A 15,709-nucleotide genomic window follows, 5' to 3' on the forward strand; every position below is an offset into this window, starting at 1 on the left:
GCACCCCTTAAGTGCTCCCATCAGGTACATCCAGTGCCTGTGCATCCCCCCGCCCCCAAAGGCGACTCTCACCCTGCTCCGCAACCCTGCAGCCAGTGCACCCACCCGCACCCCGAGGCATCCCACGCCCAAGGATCCCGGGAATGCTCCCCCGCGCCGGCAGACGCCGGGGCGGCGGGTGGGACCCCGGTGGCGGCGGGAGGTGGAGGCGGGGCTGGGACGGGCTCCACCCCGGCCCCCGGCCCACATAGGCCGGCCGGGAGGGCCCCTTGCCCCCTGAGCCTGCGCCGTCCCGGAGACCACGGAGGATACCGGCAGTCGGAGGAGTGCGCGGGGCAGGAGCTGCGGGTGGATACTAGAAAGGGGGCGCATGGCTGCGAAGGGCCGTCCCGGCCCCGACCCGGGTGGCGGGATGCTGCGGCAGCGTTGCGGGCAGCTGCTGGCCATGCTGGAGCAGGGGCTGCAGCTCCTGGAGTTCAGCGGCGGCGTGGAGGAAGGTGGGTGCCTGCAGCCCCTCGGCCCGGGAGGCCCCTCACCGAGACCCTCATCTCTGCCGGCGGCGTGGTCTGGGGACCTGGGTGCTGGCCTCCCGTCTCAGCTGACCACCCGCTACTGTTGCCCCCAGACTTCATCCGGATGGCTCGGTGCTTTGAGGCAACGCGCCAGAGATGCTGCCGGCTGGAGCAGGATTGGCATCGTGCCCGTGAGCAGCTGGCCCGTGTGGAGGCCGAGCGGGCAGCGCTGGAGGTGAAGCTCAAGCACGCCCGAAACCAGGTGGAGGTGGAGATGAAGAAGCGGCACCGGGCAGAGGCTGAGCTAGAGAAGCAGGTCAGGGGGCTGGCCGCAGGGGTAGCCTGCTGGGCTAGCTGCGGGCACCTTAGCCCACTCACCACCACTGTTTCACTTTCCAGGAGCGTAAACTGCAGCTGGTCCTTGAGTTGCTGATGCGGGAGCCGTGGGGCAACGAGGCACTGAGCAGGGAGCAGTGCTCTGTTCTCAGCGCCCTGGCTGGCCGGCGCCTTGGGGCAGCCTTGGCACCCGTGAGGAGGTGAGCAGGTGGTGGTCCTAACCCCAGCCCCTCGGGCAGCCCTGGGGTCGGCTGTGCCACTCTCCCCATCATCACTACTGGGACTGAGGGGCTGGCTGGGCAAGGAGGTGCTTGGGCTCTGCAGAGGCATCAGCTGTGGGCTCCTAGGTACAGTTGCACGAGTTGGTGCTGGCTGAGAGGGGAATTGCTCTAGCTGACCTCTCTCTGCAGGTCATCTGCAGTGGACGAGTCATGCCAGTCCCTCCTGTCCCACTCGGATATCAGCTATGACCGCACTGAGGATGATGTGGTAAGAAGTGTTCTACTGTGAGTCTCAGGGTTCTCCCCAGTAGTGGGGGAGTGGTTTTGCCCCATTTCTGCAGTGGCACAGCCCCTTTGGATATCCATGGTTAGGAGTGAACTGCTATCAGAGCTGGAGATGACTGTTAGGGATGCTGATGGCAGCCCCTGGCCTGATGCAGCCCCACACTCCCTCCTGCCTTTCAGGATGTTGATATGACCGTGGTGCGGACCCTGAAGCGCAAAGCTCCAGAGAGGCAGGTATGAGAAAATGCTGAGATGTGGCAGTTCTGAGGGCTGGTGTTGAGATGGAGTCTGAGCCCCTGTGAGGGTGAGGATCCCCCAGCTCTGACCACACTCCTGCAATGTGCCTTTTGGGTCCCTCTACCCAGCCAGGTCCCAGTGTGCAGCCCAGGCTGGGGTGCTGGCCCTGTGCCATGCAAGGTGAGGGTACCCAAATATTTCTCCATACCAGCATAGGAGGCTGCAAGGAGCCTGGCAGGGAATTTAATTTACTGATGCTGGGCTGGGAGCATCGTCTCTCGGCAAACCTCCCACGATCAATAGAAACTCCATTACGTTCCACCGTGGCCCAGCTGGGCTCCTCAATAATTCATCCCCATGCGCGGGCATCCCGCACCCCGCTCTGCTCGCACCTCTGCATTGCAGGCCTGACCTGGCTTCCCCCAGCCCCAGGGGTGGCTCTGACACAGCAGGGAAACCTGGGTCCCCATGATGCCTGGTGTGGGGCAGACAGTGCTGGGGGAGTAGGGTGAGACTGGGATTTCTTCTTGGACTGAGATTGGGTTTGGGATTTTCTTTCTTGTGTACTCCGGGCTGTGGTGAAGAGTCAGGGAGGGGGTCTCTGCCTGCTCTTCACACTATCTTCTGTTTCCAGCGCGTGTCCCTGGCCCCTCAGATCGGCCCTGTGGTGATGGCAAAGCGGCACCGTTCTTCTGTGGTACCCCATAATGCTGTGAGTAGAGACCCCAGCATGCCCTGGGCAGGGATGGGGTGCATGGGCTGTCCCAGTGCCAGAAGGCAATGCTGCAGTCCTGTGGATGCTGTGGGGACAGTGCTCAGCTGTCTCCTCTGGATGCCTGTGTCCTTCAGTCTGTATCACCTTGGTCCCAGTTGGGACAGCATCCCTGGCTATACTGGACCACTGCCCTGAAGCCTATATCCTCCCCTATACCCACAGTGGCAGCATCCTTGGCTGTGCACGACCACAGAGATGGGGATCAGGTGGAGCCGAGGTCATGTGGGAGATGTTGGAGAACTCTAGTGCTGCAGACACATGCCTTATCAGTCTCCCATTTTGACAGGTGAGTGTCCCCTCTATGCCACCTCCTGCTGAGGTCTCAGGCTCTGCTGGCAGCCTCCTACCTGCTGTTCTGGTGCCACAACGTCGCTCTCGCCAGGGACATCGTGTCTCCACACGTGCAGGTCACAAGAAGGGCTTAGGAGGGGGTTGATGGGTGGTATGGGACCAGTCTCAAGGTGCTGCTGTCACACCTGAGGGAGGGGATCTCTTGGGGGATGCTTGTCCCCACCATGGAGGTACTGGGGCCCTCTGGACATGCCAAATGCCACTGTCTCATGCAGAGACTCCCTGGGAGGTGGGAAGCCTCCCCACATCCTAGCGGATAAATGGGGTGGTTTGCCTTTCAGGTCTCCTTCCACTGCCTCCTCCCTGTACAGAGCTCACTACAGTGCGGGGCACCAGTGAAGACCTGGGCTGCCATTCTGTGAGGCAAGAGAGCCACATTGAGAGCACCTCAGTGGGGCAGCCAGCACCAGCCCCCTTCTCCTTACCTCCACAAAGCCTCCCACCAGTCCAGCACAAGTTCACCTCCAAAACGGTGCATGTCCCAGCCTCTCCTCTGGGAAGGTGGGCAGGGGAGAGAGTCATGGGGTAGGGGGCAAGGCTGTCCTTCATCCCCCAACCCTTAGCTCTGCCTGCAGGGGGATTAGATGGAGACAGTGGGACCTGGCTGGGAGAATATAATGCAGTGGTACTGGGTATCTGCAAGAAGGGGCACCCCTGATCCTGTTCCCCCTCTCCAGGTGATCCGCCCTGAGCCATGTGGTGTCTGTGGCTCCCGCATCCGCTTTGGGAAGACTGCCATCAAGTGCTGCCAGTGCCAGCTGCTGCTACACACCAAGTGCCGGGAACAGTGCCCCAGCCTCTGTGCACCCAGGCCTCACCACCATGCCTGGCCTCGTGAGGTGAGGGGGGACACAGCAGTGCTTGGAGGCCTCTCCATGTCCTCATGAGGTGTCCTCATGACCAGTCAGCTACTGGTCCCAGGATGCTGGGCCTCTGCCCACCCTTGCTGCAGGGCTGAGCGGTGGGTACAGGTTGTCATCGTTCTCCCCAGGGTGTGCTGGCTGACTTTGCGCCCTCCACACCACCCCTGGTGCCCGCGCTGGTGGTGCAGTGTGTGACCGAGGTGGAGACGCGAGGCTTGACAGAGGTAGGGGTCAGGATGGTGAAGGTGGCAATGCTGTGGTTCCCACGGGGCTGAACCCTTTTCCCTGTGCCTCAGACAGGGCTGTACCGGGTACCAGGCATGGAGCAGCTGGTGCGGGAGTGGAAGTGGAAGCTGCTGCGGGCTGGGGGTGCACTGCCTGCCCTCAGCAGTGTGACTGACATCCATGTGGTGTGTGGGGTGCTCAAGGACTTTCTGCGGGGGCTCAAGGAACCACTGGTTACCTTCAGCCTCCACCCTGCCTTCCTGAGGGCTGTTGGTGAGCAGGAGTCCCAAGGTGAGGGGGGGGGAAAGAGACTGCTTCTCCCCTAACACTGCTCCCTGGCGCTGCCACAGACATCCCAGATGAAACTGCCAGTGACACAGCCCTGCGCCATGTGGTGAGCAAGCTGCCCCCAGCCAACAGGGATACTCTGGCCTTTCTCATGCTGCACCTGCTCAGGTGAGTGGCTCATCCTGGCACAGCGTCTGTCCCCAGTATCCTGGCTCTCTGCCCCTCACCCAGGCTTTGTGCTCTGGAGTGGGGAAGCTGCAGATGAGAGGAGACCCTGGGCTAGACAGCATGCTCACTCCCTCTGTCTCCCCCTTGCAGGGTGTCACAAAGCCCTGACTGCAAAATGGATGTGCTCAACTTGTCCCGTGTGTTTGGCCCTACGCTGGTGGGACATAGCTCAGCCAACCCCACACCACTTGCCATCATGGAGGACACGCCACGGCAGTGCAAAGTGAGGGGTCCCTGAGGCATGGGCTGTACCCTGGGCACTGCCAGTGTTCCAATCCTACATCTCTCTCTGCCCAGGTGGTGGCTCGTCTCCTTTCGCTGCCACCCAGCTTCTGGAGGGGCTTTGTGGGGACAGAGCAGGAGAACCTGGTGCCAGTGCCAGCCCCAGAGCGTGAATGTGGTGAGCACAGGAGTCCCAGCCCCCACCCACCCTGGCCTTGCAGTTTCTTTGAAGGGTACTGGCTGTCCATGGCTGGGGTGACAGCTGTCCCCATTCTGTCCTGCAGAACCGTTCTTCTCTCCCATCGCCTCTCCAGAGCCCAAGCCAGGGCAGCTGAGCCCAGCTGGTACCTGCTGCCTCCCTGGTACCCTGCGGAGCTGCGTGGGCATGGCCACCCGGCCCCCGTGAGTACTGTCGGGTGTGGGTGAGGGCCCAGGGGAGCTCACTTTGTACCCCTGACTCATCTCTCCCCACGCAGGCAGGGGCCGGCCCCGAGGAAGGTGGGCAGGTTCTTCCCTTCTCCGGTGTAGCCTGTAGCAGTGGCTCCCTCGAGACATGGAGCTGGCACTGGAGGAGGAGCAAAGCCTGCAGGACCAGGCAGCTGCCTTTGGGGTGACAGTGCTGAGCTCAAAGCTCCGCTCTGCTTCCCTGGGGTACTTCCCTAGGGACTGGGGAGCAGAGCTGCTGGCTCTGTCCAACTGCGGTGGCAGGGACACTGCCCTAGTGCTGTACTTTGAATCAGGTTTGTATTAAATGTTTGCAGCAAAACACACGTGGCTATGGCTGCTGTCTGTCCCACCCCACTGCTGCCAGCAGTTGGGGTTCACAGGCGTGATGGAGCCTAGCTGAGCAGCAGACTAGAGCTGAGCAACGCTCCACAGAACCTCTGCTTTGGGAGGGCAGGCAGAGCTCCCTCCCACCCAAGCTGAAGCCCTCTTCTGCCCTGGAGTCCAGGATGTGGGAGGCCCCTCCTTGAGCCCAGATGTTGGCCTCAAGTAATTGGAGCTGTTGCCGCTCAGAGCAGGACAACCTTAAAGTGTTTCCAGACTTCCTGGCACCTCAGTGGAGGCCCCTTTAACTCCTTCCTCCCCTGCAGCCTGAGCAGTACTAAATATGCAAAGCCCAAGCAAGATTGAGATATACAGCTCTTTTCCTCCAAGAGGGGGAAGCAGGGTCATGCTGTAATGGAGCAAGGTCCCAGGAAGGGTTTGTCCCCCAGATTACTCTGCAGAAGGGGCAGCCAGTACAGAGGAGTTTAGGGAAAAGAGGCATTACACAACAGGGATGAAAACTGTCCCTGGGCCACATCCAGCAGCCAACAAACCTTTGTTGCTACTAAAAGCAAGGCCAGATGTGGCACAAGAGAGAAAATTCATGTGCAATCCTGAAAGCAAGTACTTTGGCTCAGTTTTCTACAGTGCAGGAGTGTACACCAGAGGGCAAGGAAATTAACACATCCAAGGCAAGAGGCAAAACTGAAGGAGTTTAATATGCTTAAAGCTACGGAACAGCTAATCCCCGCCCAGGACCACAGGAGAACTGGCACAGGAAGGCACAGGGCTGGGAGCAAGGATTTACTCCAAATCCATCAAACTGGTGTGGTACTGGATGGATGGAGAATATCTAATGTGGTGCCTTGCTAAAGATGAGAGGCATGATGGGGCCCTTGGTGGAGTGCAGGGCTTTAGCACAGAGTTCAAAACCAGGGAGGTAAAAGGATAAAGGGCAGCACTGACTCCTGTAGACAATCTGTGCTAGGCTCAGGAGGAAACTGCTTTCCATGAAACCAGCTTTTTAAGACAAAGTGAGGTGCTAGATCTCTGCCACTTGCAGACTTAAGTTGATTGCTCTGGTGCCTGGTGCATGTGGCTGGTGACAGGGGGAGGCATGTAGTGAGCCCCCCCAAGCTACAGCCATGCTGGTGTGAAGGAGGCTGTTAGCCCACCAGGTTGGCAGGGGTTTGCTGCCCTCACTGTGAGCCCTGCCTAGGCAGCAGGCACAGGTTTCAGCCTGACAAGAGCAGGCTTGGTAGGGCTGGCAGCTCTCCTGGCTCACACTGAGTCCATGGGGCCAGAGGTGGTACTGGGGGAAGGGGTGTTCTTGCAGCTCCCTCCAGGGCCAGCAGGCTGCTAGTCCAACCCAGCCCTCATGTGTGTGCCAGTGCCCTTAGGACAGCCTGGCACTGCTGTTTTCCCAGCAGAAGGCAGGAGCCCAGCTCAGGCTGTTGCAATCACACTGGAATCACGAGCCTCAATCTACTCCTGTGCGGTGAGCTGCCTACACAGGGCAGGCACATTCAAAGCTCCCAGGTCTTGGAGATGAGCCAAGACCTTCCAGGGAGCTGCAGAGAGCAAATGGTGCGGGGAGAGCCTGGTGAGGAGAGGCAAGGTGGTGCTGGTAGTGCCCTTTCGTGGAGAAACACACAAAGTTGGACACAAGACACTGCAGGCAGCAAGTGCTCCCTGCGTACGCATGCAGGCTGGTGCCAGGGCCACATACTGTCCCCCAAGCCTTCACCCTGAGCCAGGGCTGGTCCCTGGGCTGCAAGAGAAGCAGCATGCAAGGCTGATGCTCGTCAGTTTTAATGTCTGTCTAGAGCAGTAGTCAGGCACTTGCAGGGCTCCTGGCCTGCACCAACCCCTCTGGGGGTGCTGGGAACCTCCCAGGATGTGAGACCTCAGTGCAGGCTCTTGTTGTGGGGCACAGCAGGGAGCGGGTAGCTGGTGCTGGCCCGTGACTCACAGAATAATCTGGTTTTTGTAGCTGCGGCTCAGCTCCTTGTGAGGAAGGACAATGGAGTTGAGAATAACAACCTCAGCAGGGATGGTGACACTGCAGCCTGGGGGGGAAAGCAAAGGATTTAGCTGGAAAGGAAAAACTGCCTTGCTGAGCAGGGCCAGGGTCATTCCATGCAGCAGAAACATACCCAGGATTGTGATGGATGGTGTGAGGCGCCCATCCCGGAAAAGGGTCTCGCTGTCGATCTTGGCATAAGGATCGTTGGGGTTGGGGTCACTTGGCGTTCCTTCAACCCGGGCCCAGCGCCCAATTGTGCTGTCCCAACCCACAATGGTATTGAGGACACAGGTGTGGTCCTGGGGTGAAGGAGAGGGGAATGCAGGGTGCTGCTGCTGCCTCCCTGCAAGGGGTGGGGGTTGGCACCTACTCCCTCAGGCAAGCCCTACTTACGTGGAGTGAGGCGCCGTGCAGGACGATGGACTCTCGCACACGCACACCAGCACCCACTGTCACACCCTCCCCAATGGAGACGTTGGGGCCCAGCTGTGAGGACAGAGGCAGGTGATGAGAACAAGGAGGATGGCAACGCCTTTGGCACCCCTGAGTGTCTCCCTGCCCCACGGCCCCGTCAGCCTGCACTCACCACTGCAGTGCTGTCGATGGAGGCTGTCGGGTGGATGTACACATTCCCTGCAACGCAAGGCAGTGGATTCAGGGGAGGCAGCTCACAGGAGCACCTGCCTCTCAGATAAGAGGAGGTCCTGCTCGTGGGTCCCACTGACTCCCCAAGCAGCCCAAAAAGCAGGAGGGTGTCAGAATGGTACCTCGGATGACAGGGCCTCCAGGTTTGTTCTGTGCCAATCTCTCTGGGTGGCTTTTGCTGTACTGGTTCAGGTAAAGGCGGCTGGCGTAGATAGCAGAGCTGGAGGAGGAAAAGCAGAAAATCATTGTCACTCCGGCACTACCAGGGCAGAGGAGGATCCAAAATCAGCACCACCCACCCACCCCCAGGGCTCTGCCTGAGCACCCTCCACTCCCATCCCTGGTACAGATCACTCCCATCCCTGGTACAGATCACTTAATGCTCCTGCTGCACCAACTCTAGCTCCAGCCCTTACCCAGCTGACTTGATCTGGCTCCAGAAGCCATCAGTTTTGTAGACATGGAGTTTGCCACTCCCAGCCAGGGCCGTGAAAACATCCTGCTCTAGCCGGATCACTTCTGCACGCTGCCAGCCATTGGAGCTTTCCTCTCTGCAAGCAAGAGTCCTGTTAGACAGCTACCCCAGTTGTGGCCTCAGCTGAGGACCCCAACAGACCTAGCCTCCCCAAATTCAGAGGCTCTGATAGTCCCAGATTCCTACCTAGCCATGCACTTCTCCCCAAAAGTGGGGACAGTGCCACCTGTCATGCTAGGTTGGGACAACCCCACTGAGCCCCAGAGCAGCAGAGGGACAGGGCTCTGCCAGCCAAAATAAGTTCTGAGCCAGAGGTTGATGGTGCAAGAGCCCCACCCAGTCCAGGTGGGTGTATGATCCTGCCCCCAGTCTAGAGCCCTGCACAACTGGATTTTAGCTTGGGTGGTGGCAGAGATGTGAGGTGACAGGCTGGCTGGTGCAAAGAGCTGGAGAGGGCAGCATTCCCAGGTGAAAGGATTGCTCAGCCTCTTGTCCAGAGCTGAATGAGAATGGGGTGGGAAGAGAGGAAGGGAGAGGGAGAGTCTCAAGCTGACCAGGAGCAGAGCAGAGGAAACAGCAGCCTGGAGAAGGAAGGGGAAGCATGCATTACCATTAGAACCAATCCAGCCCAGAGAGCAGCCAGTGCAGACACAGAGGGAGACTTACCCAAGGTAAGGACAGCTGGTGCAGGACCAGGAAACAAGTGAGTGATGGCAGAGAAGGAGAAAATATAGAGAAAGAATGGAGGATGAGTGTGCTGCTGCAGCCCCAATAAGCAGGGGGGTGGGAGGGACACAGAGCAGAGTGAGGCACTCACAGTGCTAGCTCCTGCTGGTTCCTCTGAAAGACCTCGCCAATGTGCTGGAAGATGGCAGGTGTGAAGAGGTAGATGCCACAGTTAATGATCTCACTGACAAACGTGCTGGGCTTCTCCACATAGTGCTGAACCTGGAGGTGAGGGAAGAGATATGAATCCCAGGGTGCGGCCCTTCCATGCAGCATCACACCCTCTGTAGCACAGTGGGAGCACACAGCCATGTGGGCAACACAGCACCTGCTGCCCATGCTGTGCTTGACTCCCCAAGGCCCTCCAGTACCTCCTGTGTGTCTGCATTTGCCACGATACATCCATAATTCAGTGCCTGTGTCCTGTTGGCCTAAGAAACAAGGACAATGTTAGCAATGGTGGAGCAGTAGGCACAGGAATGCAGAGCAGATGAAACCTGGACCTCACAGCCCGGGACCCACCCACCCACCCACCACAGGAGCTGCTGGCTCTGTAGCAGCTCTTCTGCTCCCCAGCATTGCCACTCACTGTGGTACCCAGAATGACAAAGCTGTGCATGTCCCCATGCTGCTGCTGAAACTCCAGCATCTCCTGTAAGGGGAACTCTGAGCACACGTCTGCGTTGAGGACAAAGAAGGCCTCAGCACCACCTGAAAGGATCTGGTCTCGGAAGTGATAGATGCCACCACCCGTGCCCAGGGCCGCATACTCCTGAAGATACCTACAAGCCAAGCAGGGAAAAGGGAGGGCTTATGGAAGCAGGTGCCTCGTGGCACCAACTGGCAGCAGGTCTGGAAAGGGGTGGGAGGAACTGGAGAGACATAATCCTGCCACGCCACGATGGGGTTCAGACGGGCATTGCACAGCAGAACAAGGCTGTGGCACCTTAAAGCTATGCTAGAGAGGTATCTCTGGAGCAAGAACCATCCAGGGCAGGGCCCAAGGAAAAGGAAAGGTGGTAGAAACTAAAGGGGAACCTGCCCAACGCCAGAGTGCTGACTGGGGGCTGCCAGCCTGGGGAAGGCAGGTGAGGGCTCGAGCTGGGCTGTGCCACTGTGTGCGCCCTAGGGGTGAGAAAGCTCCTACCCACCTGATGGGGATCTTGAACTCTTGCTGCGCCGATATGAGAAAGCGGCTGAGGGCCTCGTTGGGCTGGTAGAAACCCATCAGCAGGATCTCCTTCATGCCGGGCACCTGGGGAGGGACGGAGGAACCGAGCAGAAAGGAAAGGGATGGCACCTCGCCCTTGGCTCCACGGCCCCAGCCCCCCGGCCTCCCGTACCTTGGCGCAGGCCTCGATGTGGTGCTGCACCATGGGCACCCCGGCCACGGGGAAGAGCGGCTTGGGCACCTCGAAGGACAGCGGCCGGAACCGGGTCCCTGCGGAGTAGAGCGGGGTCGGTGGGGCACTGCGCCAGCGGGACATCCCGCGGGCCCGGCGCACTTACCTTTCTGCGGGCCCCCGATAAGGATGACGGCCTTGAGCGGCATCGCGGCTCCGCTCCGCTCCGGCGGTTCGGCACCAAGCTCCGGCTGCGCAACCGAGCCCCGCGCCCCGGCCCGGCCCGGCCCGCCGCCACTTCCGCGCACGTGGCTAGGACACGTCAGCGCCTCGCCGGGCGCGGCTGCCGGCACCACCCGCCCACCGCCAGGGGGCAGCACCGGGCACCGTGAGGCCGCGGCTCCGTGAGGGGGCGGCGGTGGCCGTGCGGGGGGCCCTGGTCAGTGCGGGTGTGAGGTGGTCAGTGCGACGGTGTGGTGGTCCGTGTGTGTGTGCGGAGGGGCGACTGTCGCCCTGTGGGTGTGCGATGGTCCGTGTGTGTGTGCGGGGAGCGACTGTAGCCCTGTGGGTCTGCGATGGCCCGCGCGGCTGTGCGGGGAGCGGCTGTGGCCGTGTGGGTCTGCGCAGGGCAGCTTCAGTGTGCAGGGGAGCTGCTGTGGCTGTGTGTGTCCCGGCGCTTCGGTGCGCAGTGCGGGGACAGCATGGGCTCTGGCACGCCCGCGGACACACGGGCACAGGTTTGTGAGCACGTGTGTGTGTGTCGGGGAGCGTGTGACTGCCCGCAGGCAGCAGGCTGTACGCGTGTGCCTGTGCCCACAGCGGCAGGCACAGCACCGAGGGGCTGGTGGGTGCAGCCAGGGCAGCTGGGGGGGCCAGCGGGCTGTAACCGGAGCAGTCCCTGCCGGCACAGTGCAGCCTCATATGGGTAGCGGATATTTATAGCCAGGCATCAGGTCCCTCACCGGCACCTGCCACGTCCACAGCAGGAGTTCTTTCCCGCTGTCCCGGCCACCATCGGGCCCTCTTGGCACTCCATATTTTCACTCCATGACGTGAGGGCCATGTGAATCCGCTCTGGTGCATTCGCCCCAGTGCTTCGCAGCTTATTTGCCTTTTTCACCAGGTTTCCAACACCCTTCCTAGTGCAGCCCCGCATGAAAGCCTTTCTGGACTTGGGTGCCCAGGTTTTGGGGCAAGGACCCCCCCGAGATACCAGGGGCTGCACTTCACACTCGCACAATGTCCTCCCAGCAAGGCACTGAAACTGGACAGGCTGCTCAGGGTCTTTATTGCTGCTCTGGCATGTTGCTTGCTCCAAACCAGGGGGACATTGGCAACTCCGGAGCCTGGCAGAGAGGAGGGGACAGGGATGGGGATGGGAATGAGCAGATGCCTTTTCCCCAAAGTCAATAAATAAAGCCCTATTACTACAGCAGCATGTGGAAGGTGAGTGCCCAACCTACTCTTGTCCCCCTGCTCAGGGCACCCCACATCGTGCCACCATCCAGGGAGGGCTGAGGAGGGGGCACAGGGCTGGGCAAAGCACCTCGGGGTCAGATGGGAGGTGTGAGGAGTTGGGACAGGCAGGCAGGCTGGTGGTGGGGCACAGGGCAACATCCGGAGCTGGGCGGGCAGAGCATGAGCAGCATGGGCCTGAGCAGATGCAGGAGGTGTGCGTGGCACCTGGGTGCCCCCCTGCAAAGAGAGGGTGCCTGCCAGTCCCCCACCCTGGCATGGGGCGCAGCTGACAGCCCCAGGAAAGGCACCGGCTTCGGTCCTGGGGCCACAAACCCACTCGCCAGGACCAGGGCTGGGAGGAACGGAAGGTGGGGGACTGGTAGCCCCCGCTCCCAGCTGTAAGGACTGGGGCTGTGCCGGCTGGCAGGGGATTGTGAGCAGGCCCCTCTCTGCAGGAACCACTGGAGCAACTTCAGTCTTCTGGTGCTGGTGTGCAAACCAGGGGGAGCAGAGGGATTGCCACACCGTGGCCAGGGACAGCTGCAGGCTGCAGTGTAAGGCACACGGCTGATGGGACCCAAATGGCCAGGGCTGACCAGCAAACTGGCAGCTCTCCCCCTCCCACCTGGGGCTTTCCTTGCCCCCTTGTCTGCATCCCATTCTTCCTCTGACCCTCTGCCCCATTCTCTGTTCCTTGCAGCAGGCTTCCCACCACCCCCCTGCTGCCAGACCCCACTGTTGGTCTGGTTGGGGCAGCACCTCCTCTCCATCAGCACTGCCAAATGGTGCTGGCCACCATCATCCCTGGCAGCAGCACATGAGGTCCATGGACTCATCCTGGCGCGTCCTGGCTCCTTCTCAGCCGCCCCGTACCACGGCCCATGGAATGTTCCTCTGGCTCCCCGGCCCCTCGTGGCCGTGGCCAAGGCACCAGTTACTGTGGCCCTGGTGGCTGGCCGCCCTGGTAGGAGCGGAGTAAGACCTTGTGCTTCGTGACAGCCTCGCTGCGGCGCCGCTGGTGATCCACCAGGAATTCCTTGAGGCGGTTGGTGGTGAAAGTCAGGGTCTGGCGGCGCAGCTTCATCAGGTAGGCATCCTGGAGCCAGGCATTGGCAAAGCAGTCCTTCACCGTGGGGCGGCTCCTGGGGCAGAGCCATCTCTGCATCAGGGACTGCAGGGGTGCCCACTGCTGCCCAACCCCTCAAACCCAACCACCACCCCTGCCCTGCAAGACCCACGGGATCCCAGCCCTCTCCAAGAGCAGAGATGGATTCCAAGTTCCCACTGATGATATCTGGAGGGGTTCCATGTGGCAGGGATCTGGCTCAGCCACAGAGTCTGGAACCATGTGTCCTCTCTGACTGGGCAGGGCACTCACCAGGGATGGACAGTGAGGACCTTGCGGATGAAGAGGGCAGCAGTCTGTGAGACATTGGGGTACAGCTTGAAGGCATCAAAGCGCCCTGCCAGGATGCGATTCTCCGTCTCGATGGGGTCCAGTTCGAAGAAAGGTGACCGCCCGCTGAGCCTGTGGTGGTGGAGGGGGTGGCATAGGCTAGGAGGACAGTGGTGGGAGGGCATTTGCTGTCCCACTTCCCCCCATCCCTGGTTTGAACACCCACAGCTGCCCAGGGTGTCTCCATGCCCACCTGGGCACCCCCATGTCCACCTGGGAAGGGTCTGCTGGGCTAAAGCATCCCCCAGCCCACCATCAGCTTGGTGTCCTCCATGGCACCGAGCTCTGAGTCACTCTGACTACACTTCAAGGTGCTCATCCCCCTGACCCCTTCTCTTACATGATGTAGGTGAGTATGCCAACGCCCCAGACATCTGCTGCGGAGCCCACCGGATCCCCCTTCACCACCTCTGGCGCTGTGGGCAGGGGAGTAGGTCTGTCATAAACACAGAGACACCAGCACCAGCATCTGCACCACTCCCAGCACTTCCAGAACCTGCAGTAGCCCCAGCACCCACAGCATCCCCAGCACCCACAGTAGCCACAGCACTCCACTTCTAACACTTCCAGCACCCCTCCCTGACACTGCAACACCCTGACAGAGCCCAGCACCTCCAAGGACACTTCAATTGCCCACAAACTCTCCCACTGACACCAGCAATTCTATAGAAATTATCAGCAGACACCCCCAGCACCCCAAAGGCCTCAGAGCTTACCCAAGGACACAGTTTCTCCCCATTACCAAGATCACCAGAGCACAGGAATACATGCATACCTTTGGGAACAAGCATGCCCCAGTTCTGTCCCTGTCCCCCATGCCACTGCATCCCTGGTGCCCCACTCACACATGTACTCCAGAGTGCCTGCACGCCGCCCCAGCTGCCGCAGCACAAGGGGATTGTAGGTCTGAGCACTGCCAAAATCTATGATCTTGAGGGCGTTTGTGCCTGAGATGATGATGTTGTCTGGCTTGATGTCGAGGTGCACAATGCGGCGGCCATGCAGGTACTCAAGGCCCTGCAGGAGCTGCAGTACGTAGCTCACCACGTCATCCTCTGAGTAGCGAAACCTGTGGGCAAGTGGAATCAGCAGGCAGCCCCATACCAGCAAGTGTCCCAGGCAACCCCACGCCCACCTGTACCTGTCCACGATGCTGTAGAGGATCTCCTTGCCAGCACAGTTCTCGCAGATGAGCACCAGGTAGCGGGGAGTGATGTATGCCTCATGCAGGGCCATGATGCGCTCATGGTGCAGCGCTTTGAGGATCTCGTACTCCTGCAGCACGCTCTGCTTCCGCTCTGCCTCGTAAGGCACAATCTTGGCCATGAAGTGCTTCCCTGTGGCATTCTCTTTGCACAGCCGGATCACCCCGAAACGGCCTCTGTGGCATAGGGCAGGATTCAGCATCCCTGGCTGATTCAGCCAGGATTCATCCCTGGCAGGATTCAGCACCCCTGGGTGCTGCAAGAACACCCCTGGCAGAGCATTTGTCCCACTGCTACTCACCTCGCTTTTTCATCCAAGAAGGTGTATGGCTTCTGGGGGACACCCTGCCGCAGTGCTGTGCTGTCTTTTGCCCCTGGTACCGCACTGGCAGCTGGGGGCTCCTTGGAGGTTGGGGGAGTGGTGGTGGGCTCCTGTACAGGGGGTGATGTGGGGGGCATGGAGATAAAGGAGGTGACCATGTAGGGGGGCATCTTCCGTGCAGGTGTGGTGTTGGGGGTGGGAGACCGTGTGGGGGCTGAGCTGGGCGTGGTTGACACTGGGGAAATGGTGGAAGACTTGGAAGGAGACGGAGCTTGGGGCGGGGCGGAAGTGTCCGTAGGGGGTATGGGGGAGCCCCGAGCGGGGGTGTCTGTGTGAGGAGAGGCAACAGTCCGAGGAGGGGTGAACATCAGCTCAGGGGGCATGTAGACAGTGATGTTGGGTGGAAGCTCGGGATCTGGTGGCACACCCTCCTCATGGGGTGCAGGGGATGGAAGGACCCCTGGGGGGGCACCCTCCTGTTCCGCTCCAGTTGCTTTCTGTACCACTCCCTTGTGCTTGCGTGGCGGTGTGGTTGGGGGGGCCCCTGCGGCCACTGGCTCCGGCTGCTCCACGGGTGTCTGGGTTGACCGGCTGGAAGCCACCTTCTCATGGATGGGGACAGCAACATCCTTGGCTGGGGCAGCTCGGGCATCTGCAGGGAGCAAAGGGAAGTGTGAGCCATATAGAGGTAAGCTAGGAGTGGAGTGTAAGTGGCACCTCATTTCCCAAAGCCCTGAGAGGA

At 60.4% G+C, this 15,709-nt stretch overlaps 3 protein-coding genes across 9 annotated transcripts in view; 1 reads left to right on the forward strand and 2 right to left on the reverse strand.

Moving 5' to 3' along the window:
- Positions 1-264: 264 nt before the first annotated feature.
- On the forward strand, positions 265-5,305 carry LOC146434743 (rac GTPase-activating protein 1-like). Its single transcript, XM_085066696.1, has 16 exons — positions 265-497; positions 626-828; positions 912-1,048; positions 1,259-1,337; positions 1,535-1,588; positions 2,226-2,303; positions 2,653-2,773; positions 2,999-3,189; positions 3,395-3,556; positions 3,709-3,804; positions 3,877-4,078; positions 4,156-4,261; positions 4,412-4,544; positions 4,619-4,721; positions 4,828-4,945; positions 5,020-5,305. The coding sequence occupies exons 1-16, from the start codon at positions 371-373 to the stop codon at positions 5,069-5,071; spliced, it is 1,962 nt and encodes a 653-aa protein (XP_084922822.1). The 5' UTR covers positions 265-370; the 3' UTR covers positions 5,072-5,305.
- A 699-nt stretch (positions 5,306-6,004) lies between these two features.
- Positions 6,005-10,853, reverse strand: GMPPA (GDP-mannose pyrophosphorylase A). 2 transcript variants are annotated; one of them, XM_085066707.1, is made up of 12 exons: positions 10,693-10,853; positions 10,527-10,624; positions 10,335-10,438; positions 9,773-9,965; positions 9,555-9,614; positions 9,275-9,405; positions 8,399-8,533; positions 8,105-8,202; positions 7,924-7,970; positions 7,731-7,823; positions 7,468-7,636; positions 6,005-7,380 (listed from the first exon to the last, which is right to left on the reverse strand). In XM_085066707.1, the coding sequence occupies exons 1-12, from the start codon at positions 10,733-10,735 to the stop codon at positions 7,280-7,282; spliced, it is 1,272 nt and encodes a 423-aa protein (XP_084922833.1). In that variant the 5' UTR covers positions 10,736-10,853; the 3' UTR covers positions 6,005-7,279. The 2 variants fall into 2 exon arrangements, with proteins under 2 accessions (XP_084922833.1, XP_084922832.1); XM_085066706.1 differs by having other exon boundaries at positions 8,399-8,548.
- A 944-nt stretch (positions 10,854-11,797) lies between these two features.
- Positions 11,798-15,709, reverse strand: part of SPEG (striated muscle enriched protein kinase) — a 38,983-nt gene continuing 35,071 nt past the window's right edge. For all 6 annotated transcript variants that reach the window (XM_085066698.1, XM_085066700.1, XM_085066699.1 and 3 more), the window contains 6 exons: positions 14,947-15,619; positions 14,582-14,821; positions 14,286-14,509; positions 13,781-13,856; positions 13,363-13,512; positions 11,798-13,126 (listed from right to left, as the gene is read on the reverse strand). In XM_085066698.1, the coding sequence (XP_084922824.1) occupies positions 12,919-13,126; positions 13,363-13,512; positions 13,781-13,856; positions 14,286-14,509; positions 14,582-14,821; positions 14,947-15,619 (1,571 nt within the window). In that variant the 3' untranslated portion in view covers positions 11,798-12,918. The remainder of the gene's footprint in view (positions 13,127-13,362; positions 13,513-13,780; positions 13,857-14,285; positions 14,510-14,581; positions 14,822-14,946; positions 15,620-15,709) is intronic.

The sequence above is a fragment of the Lichenostomus cassidix genome, chromosome 7 (assembly GCF_008360975.1).
Source record: "Lichenostomus cassidix isolate B80296 chromosome 7, HeHo_3.0, whole genome shotgun sequence".
NCBI classification, from domain to species: Eukaryota; Metazoa; Chordata; class Aves; order Passeriformes; family Meliphagidae; genus Lichenostomus; species Lichenostomus cassidix.